The sequence below is a fragment of the Penaeus vannamei genome, chromosome 14 (genome assembly GCF_042767895.1).
Source record: "Penaeus vannamei isolate JL-2024 chromosome 14, ASM4276789v1, whole genome shotgun sequence".
Lineage (NCBI taxonomy): Eukaryota > Metazoa > Arthropoda > Malacostraca > Decapoda > Penaeidae > Penaeus > Penaeus vannamei.
In genome coordinates, this window is record NC_091562.1 from 7,144,534 (window position 1) to 7,152,967 (window position 8,434).

The 8,434-nt window shown below is 39.9% G+C and overlaps 1 protein-coding gene across 2 annotated transcripts in view; it reads left to right on the top strand.

Moving 5' to 3' along the window:
* LOC113813351 (glutamine--tRNA ligase) overlaps positions 1 to 3,010 on the top strand; it is a 5,330-nt gene extending 2,320 nt beyond the window's left edge. Inside the window, exon 2 of one of the 2 annotated variants that reach the window (XM_027365326.2) lies at positions 545 to 3,010. In XM_027365326.2, coding sequence (XP_027221127.2) covers positions 552 to 2,099 — 1,548 coding nt within the window. In that variant the 5' untranslated portion in view covers positions 545 to 551 and the 3' untranslated portion in view covers positions 2,100 to 3,010. Of the gene's footprint in view, positions 1 to 488 lie in introns of both variants that reach the window. The other variant, XM_070129696.1, reaches the window with a different exon arrangement.
* The last annotated feature ends 5,424 nt before the right edge of the window (positions 3,011 to 8,434 follow it).

The following is an 8,434-nucleotide window of genomic DNA, read 5'->3' on the forward strand; positions in this document are numbered from 1 at the left end:
CACACACACACACACACACACACACACACATATATATATATATATATATATATATATATATATATATATATATATATATACATGTGTGTGTGTGTGTGTGTTTGTGTGTTTATGTGTGTGTTTATGTGTGTGTGTGTGTGTGTGTGTGTGTGTGTGTGTGTGTTTATGTGTGTGTTTATGTGTGTGCGTGTGTATGTGTTTATGTGTGTGTGTGTATGTGTGTGTGTGTGTGTGTGTGTGTGTGTGTGTGTGTGTGTGTGTGTGTGTGTGTGTGTTTATGTGTGTGTGTGTGTGTTTATGTGTGTGTGTGTGTGTGTGTGTGTGTGTGTGTGTGCGTGCGTGCGTGCGTGCGTGTGTGCGTGCGTGTGTGTGTGTATGTGTGTGTGTGTGTGTGTGTGGAGAGATAGAGATAGAGAATGTGTGTGTTTGTAGAGAGAGAAAGAAAAAAGAAAGAAAGATAGATAGTAACAGAACTCTTATCTAAGCAGACAGACGTCTCCAGACGGAAGCGAATGCCTGCCTAACCGCGCTGTCTCTCCTCCAGGCGCACCATGAACCCGGGCCGCTTCGTCAACGGCGACTTCGTCCTGACCGACGACCAGAGGAACGGCCTGAACTTCCGCTTCGCCCCCGAGCCCAACGGCCCGCTGCACATCGGCCACGTGAAGACCTTCCGCACCAACTTCAACTGCGCCGTTGACAACGACGGCCTCATGATCCTGCGCTTCGACGACACCAACCCCGAGACGGCCTCCGCGCTCTACTGCTGCGACGCCGAGGAGATGCTGCAGTGGCTTGGCTACGACATCGGAGACTTCTTGACGACCTTCACGTCCGACTACTTCGAGGAGTTGCTCGAATATGCTCGCACGATGATTAAGAGTGGCCTCGCGTACGTGTGTCACGAGGACTCCGTCGGTTCTGCGGCCGCGTCCCCTTGGAGAGACCGGCCGATAGAGGAAAACATTCGTGAATTCGAGAGGATGATAGACCGTGCATATCCTAAAGGCCAAGCCGTCCTTAGACTGAGGTATGAAGACAAGCATTTTAAGGACCCTGTGGCCTACAGGATCAAGCAGGGCACTCATTTCAAGACAAAGGATAAATGGGTGGTGTATCCAACCTACGATTTCAGTCATCCCATTGTGGACTCTCTTGAAACTATCGCTGTGTCTATTTGCACCTCGGAATTTGCACACCACAGGGATTTATATAACTGGATCCAGGACAGGCTGGACCTCCCGTTAGTTCCCCAGCAGGAGCAGCCGAGGCTGGCGATAGAAAATGTACTATTATCAAAGCGGAAATTGATCAGCTTACACAGCAGGGGTCTTCTGCGTGACATGGCGGACCCGCGGCTGGCGACTCTCGCTGGCCTCCGGAGTCGCGGCATTCCTCCTTCGGCGATCCAGAAGTTCGTGGCTCAAGGATTCCGCGAGTTTAGTCACCTGCTCGATATCACCAGGAGGGAGCTGCTGCCCGGTGCCAAGGCCTACAAGATGGTCCTGGATCCACTCTGCTGCCAAGTGATCAACTACTCGGACCTTAAGAAACACAATGGGAACCCGCAGGAGCCACTGATCAAGCCCTACTTCTTCATCAGTGGCCTGGACTTCGTCGACGAAGACACACCGGAGGGCAGTCCGTCGCGCTTTCTGTCTCGCAACAGGCCCGCGAGCCTCTTTGGGCTGCCATACAGGATCACCGTGAGGAACGTGGAGCGCCGCGACGGAAAAGTCCAAGCCCTGGCAGTCACCCTCACTCCCAACAAGAAGTCCAGTCACATCAGGTCCTTGGTCTGGGTCCCCGATCCCTGCAGTGCCACTCTTGTCTACGTCAACCAGGTCTTCAAAGGGAGCGACCAAGAACCTGCGCCTCTGCTGTATGCGCCGGTGTTCGTGGAGCCGGAGTTCTTCTCCCCCGTGAAGACAGGCAGACGGTTCATCTACGGACAGACCTTCCGGGCAGTTAACATCGGCTACGTCACGGTCTCGAATAGGTCTAGAAGGCATGACATACTGTTAAACGTGACGTGTTTCCTGAAGCACAAACGAGAATATCTGAAGAAAATTCTTAAATGTTTTACAGACATGCCTTAGCTTAGTTAACTTATAACCGTAGTATTTTACTGACAGCTACAGGGAATATTGTTTCACTGTTTCTTAATCTTTGGTTCTCGTGTATGTATGTGTATCTTCATTTATTTATTTGTGTGTGTGTGCACGCGCGCGCGCGCCGACTGCACGCACCTGAACACAAAGTCGACTTGATGAAAAATAACGGAATATATTAGATACTATTTTGTCACTTTCAATCGTATTGTTACTTTCTCTAAAGGGAATCAGGTATAGACTAGCGATTCTAGCTTTTTAAATGCTGTAACAACCACTACATGTGATATTGTATTTTTTTATCATGACCAGGGCACTTTATGTTCATGTTCTTATCTGTTCGTTTCATTACGTAAAATGATAGCATATTTACAGGAGACTACATTATTTTGATCATGTAAAACCTTTTACATCTCTTAATTTTGACTTGTTTTTTTTTTTCTTTTAAAAATTTATATAACACGTTTCATACAGATTTTAAAAAGGCGAAAGACCAGATATTTTAACTGATCCATTATATATTTTATGGCTAAGACCCTTGTGTTATGTAAGAAAAGTTTAGTTTTATCATTAAAGCATCCATTTTGCCCATAATTTAAATCTGTTCATTTTCAGTTGTTCATATACCTCTAATAATAACATACATCGTTGATTTTGTTGGAACATGTAATGATATAGAATGTTCTTTTCAAAGGCGCAAAGAATGATAGGAAAGACAGCTCTCGTTTAACGTGTAACATTATGAATGATTGTCATTGGAAACTACTTAATGTGTTTTGGTAATGTAAAACTCACTGTTAGTTCTTCCTCTTGGATAAAAAGGATAAATGAAAATGTATAAAGATGTGTATCGTGTAACCATTAGAAGACAACTCTCGGAAATAAATTTGATGATTAATGATCAGGTGTCTTTTTGAAATGAGAACTAGCATAGATGTTTGGAAAAGACTTCATAGTGTGGGAGAGGAAATAAACAAAAATAGATAGATGGAGAGAGAGAGAGAGAGAGAGAGAGAGAGAGAGAGAGAGAGAGAGAGAGAGAGAGAGAGAGAGAGAGAGAGAGAGAGAGAGAGAAAATCACCCTGATAAAAAGAGGGAGATAGATCGATAGAGAGAATGATAGATCCATAAGTACATACACAATGATATTGATAATAATAATGATAGTGCTAATTATGATCATAACAATAACAATAATAATAATAATAATAATAATAATGATAATGGAAATGATGATAATGATGATAATAATAATAATAATGATAAGAATAAGAATAATGATACTGATAATAATAATAATATTGATAGTAATAATGATTATAATAAGAAAAATAATTATAAGAATAAAGATGAAAAATAATAGTAATGATAATGATATTGAAAATAATTATAATGATAATGATATAAAAATAATAAAAATAATGATATTGTAAATCATAATGATATTGATATTAATAATGATTATATTAACAAGTCATGATGATGAAAATAATATCAATTATGATAATTTTAATGATTATGATCATAAAAATGATGATAATAATATTATTATTAATGATAATGATAATAATAATAATAATGATAATGATAATAACAATGATAGCAATAATGTAACTTATAATGATAAAAGAATAGAATGTAATAATGATGATGATAACAATAATAATAACGATAATAACAATAACAGTAACAATAGTAGGAGTAATTAGAGTAATCAAAATATCAATAATAATAATGAATACAATGATAATAATGATAATGATAATGATGATCATAATGATAATGATTTTAGCCATGTAAACGAATACGAAAAAGATAGTATTTTGAGAACGATATCCACTTTTAAATCTTATCCATACAAAATAAAAAATTATCAAGATAACCAGTTTCCAACGTTAAAATGGAACAGTCACCCATTAAAACTTAACATTTTCTCTGATACGCATTGGATTCCGTTTTCTTTTATTCCTTCGACGAATCAATAGAAAAGATCGGAATGGCGGGAGGACTGCTGGGACTCTCACAGTAATCGTTGGTCAAAGTACATGGCGGACGGAGATGTTTATACAGGTAATGTCTTATTAACACCAGCCGACAAGAAATAATAATGTCTTTGAAGCTTAAAGGAAAAACTTCTACACTACATGAACGCAGGTTATCATTCTACTGTGAGGAAGCATTTTGCACTAGTTAAGTCAAACCTATTTTCACAAATTCTTAAAGATTTAGAAATACATTTACCTGCAATTCTATTTCTACTCCTCTCCTATCATGCCAACACTGGCAGAGCATATTTACATTACTACATTTCTTTTCACACACAAACTCCCCTCTCCCTCTCTTCCACTCTTCTCTCTTTTCAATCTCTCTCTCTCTCTCTCTCTCTTTCTCTCTTTCTCTCTCTCTCTCTCTGTGTGTCTCTCTCGGTCTGTCTCTTTCTCTCTCTCTCTCTCACTTCCCTTCCTCCCTTCCTCACTCCCTCCCTCCCTCTCTCTCTCTCTCTCTCTCTCTCTCTCTCTCTCTCTCTCTCTCTCTCTCTCTCTCTCTCTCTCTCTCTCTCTCTCTCTATCTATCTATCTCTATCTCTCTCACTCCACCCTCTCTCACTCTCTCTCTCTCTCTCTCTCTCTCTCTCTCCCTCCCTCTCTCTCCCTCTCTCACTTTCCTTCCTTCCTTCCTCCCTCCCTCCCTCCCTCCCTCCCTCCCTCCCTCCCTCCCTCTCTCTCTCTCTCTCTCTCTCTCTCTCTCTCTCTCTCTCTCTCTCTCTCTCTCTCTCTCTCTCTGTGTGTGTGTGTGTGTGTGTGTGTGTGAGTGTATATATGTGTGTATAAATACATACATACATATATATATATATATATATATATATATATATATATATATATATATATGTATATATATATATATACATACATACATACATATATATATATATATATATATATATATATATATATATATATACATATATATTTAGTCATGTATATATACATATACATATATGCATGTAAATATTCATATATATATATGTATATATATAATATCATCTGGAAAAAGAAAGGGGAATGAGATTTGTAAACGCATGATGTATAGAGATAGGTAAATAGTGCGTGATATATTGATCAACTGTTGAAAAATGATTTCTAGATAGAAACAGGAAGCGACGGGAATCGGAGGACCCCATACCCAATGGCTTATTCATTTAACAACATGTTAAAATAACAACATCTGTCTCAGGCACTTGTTATCTAACGATCACCTCTAGCTTCTGCCTGCTGTTGCCTCCCTCCCTCTTTCTCTCTTCACTCTCGCCATCTCTCTCCTCCTTAGAATGCAGAGAGGGCAGCGCCATCTACACGTGGGGCGTAAAGCATACACCAAACTGTGAACGTGATATGAATTTGGACTTCCGCTTGCGAGTCTATGTATACCTTACGGCTAAGATTAGTTAAGATTCCTCTAAATAACATAGGAAAACACCAACACGTCATCACAAACAACAGTTATGATCACACATTAATTTTATGGAAGAGCAGATTCGTCAATTTAGCCACAAGAAAGACCCCATTCAAATTTCCCTCTCTCCTAACCGTAGACTTGATATCGTAAAACCGACTGGAATCTAGGGCAAAATCTGAAACAGCGCGCAATGATAAAATTCCTTTGTAAAACAGAAACTCCTCCAATCTAATGTGAGGTTGCTTAGCGTGCCGTCCTCAGTCGCATCATGTAAAATGCGCGCTCCTTTTAGGTTAGCTCCTTTAAAAGGCGGTAAGCCTTCCCTGTAATAGGAGCGAGGGAGAGGGGGAGGGATAAGGAGAGGAGGGGATACAAAAAGAGATAGAGAGAAGAACGGTAGGAGTGGTGTGCGGAGAGAGAGAGAGAGAGAGAGTGTGTGTGTGTGTGTGTGTGTGTGTGTGTGTGTGTGTGTGTGTGTGTGTGTGTGTGTGTGTGTGTGTGTGTGTGTGTGTGTGTGAGAGAGAGAGAGAGAGAGAGGGAGGGAGGGAGGGAGAGAGCGAGAGAGAGAGAGAGAGAGAGAGAAAGAGACAGACAGACAAAGAGAGAGAGGTGCTGAAAGAGAGCGAGAGGGGAAGAGAAAATAGCCCTGAATCGTTGTGCTTGTTTATAGACAAAGCTAAAAAGCTAAGACCCCGCATTGTAAGACCGTCTCTGCCTGAAGGAACGTGTTTACATTGGCTTACAAAAATTCTGAAATATCTTTGAACTGCTTCCTTTCGCATTTCAGATTCGTCAAAAGGATTCGTGTCAGTGCTTGCTTACAAGAATAACAGTTTGCATTCAGTGAGATTGGCTTTGTGAATTTCCTTTTGGATTCGGTGTGATCTCTGCTCCTAAACTTATTATTTTTTTTTCAGATTCCCCCTTTAGCGTATCTTATTTCTTCCAGAATCTGTACTGTGATCAGATAGTGCTTTTCCCTAAAAATCCTTATGTTTCTTTTCAGTGTGTAGTTGCATGATTACCAGCAAAGTGCATTGTATGACCAGGTCACGTGATTTTACAAGCAGGATTAAGGAAAGGGAAAGAGCACACGCGAAAACCCAGTGCAAATTTACATTATTCTTTCCAGCACGTATTAAAAAAAAAACCTTATGACGCCTTCATTTATGCTTCGTTTTAGGGCGCTGGATGCGGTCGAGTTCGCCTTTTTCTGGAAAGTATTTCGGCGGTTGCAGGATTCCTTCTGCTGCGCCGGCCGCTGTTGCTGCGGGAAAAGCTCAAGTGCTGGTCATTAGCGGCAGAGCTCAATTAGGGTTTTTTTCCCTGGTGTTTCGAAAGCCCTTCAGTATGTCTCAGAAAGAGAATATATATATATATATATATATATATATATATATATATATATATATATATATATATATATATATATATATACACACATACACACACACACACACACACACACAGGCACACACATGTGTGTGTGCCTGTGTGTATAGATGTATATATACATATATATACATATACATATATATATATATATATATATATATATATATATATATATATATATATATATATATATATATATATATATATATAAGCAACAAGATAAAAGCAACAGCACGAAAAGCGCAAACAAGTTAAATAACGAACACGGAAGCAACGGCGCCGGGGAGGAGGGGCGTCTTCGCAGAACCACAAGGCGTTCGGAAGTGATGCGAGTCTAAAACAGGGACGTTGGCAACCGCGTCAACTTTCCCGGAAAAATTCGAACAATGCAAGATTCCTTTGCTCGAAGGCGTTTTTGTGCTTGTTTATTTTTTTTACCTATTTTGATTTCCTATTTGAGTCATATTACCCATTGCTAAGTTGTTATTGAATTATCCATCATTCCTCGTTTATCTCTTTTACCTTAGGCCATAGCATTTTTTTTCTTGAATAGCGAGCCCGCCGACATTTATTTCCAGGAAAAAAACAAAAACATCCCGATCTCTTTTTTTTTTGTAATTGAATTTATGAACTGTTTATAGGCCTATCCCTGCCTGCGACCCGAAGGAATTGCGACCGTTAATAGTGTTAAAAGTGATAATAGTGTTCATTATAACACATTTTGAGAAGCTTGACCAAGGAAGGCTTGTAACTGAGTCGTTCTGTCGCTAGAACTTCGTGGGGATTACGTGTCAATTGCGTCAGTTGTATCTCTTGCAAGTTATTCGTTCTCGCCCAGTCAGTGACGTTTCTCATTGAAGTTATTGGAGTTACTGAAGTTTTGGAACTCTTGAACGAAGTGTATGTATGTTCAGAGAAGTTATTTACTGAATTTATGAAGTTATTCAATGAAATGGAAATATGCTGAGGGAAGTTCAAAGTTATTCCTAATCTTGTTCATTAATATTCCTGAAGGATATGGATCGTCATTGTAAAGTTGTTCTCTGGAGTACATAGTGAAGTTACTCGTTCCCGAAGGGTATTATTACCTTGGTCTTAATACCTCGTTCATTGCCGCTGCCTCTTCACTCTGTACACCGCACGTGGATACACCTATAGGGTAATTGGGGTTTTATTATTCCAGCTTATCTTATCTGATATGACTGCACTTTGAACGCTGATAAAAAAATCTATAATCAGTACCTGATGTCACCCAGGATTATCGCCCTTATGATAAATCCTCATCCATTTTTTTTTTTTGGTTCGAGTGGGATTAGCGAATCACAACTGCTTTTATAAAGGAAAGTCACGCGTTCATTCGTCAAGGTTGTGAAAGGAAAAGTGGAACCGAGTGACTCACGAAGGAACGCACTTAAAACCCCCCGAGAAAGTGCGTTGCCTCAGTCACAAGTGCGAAGACCCCCAACTTC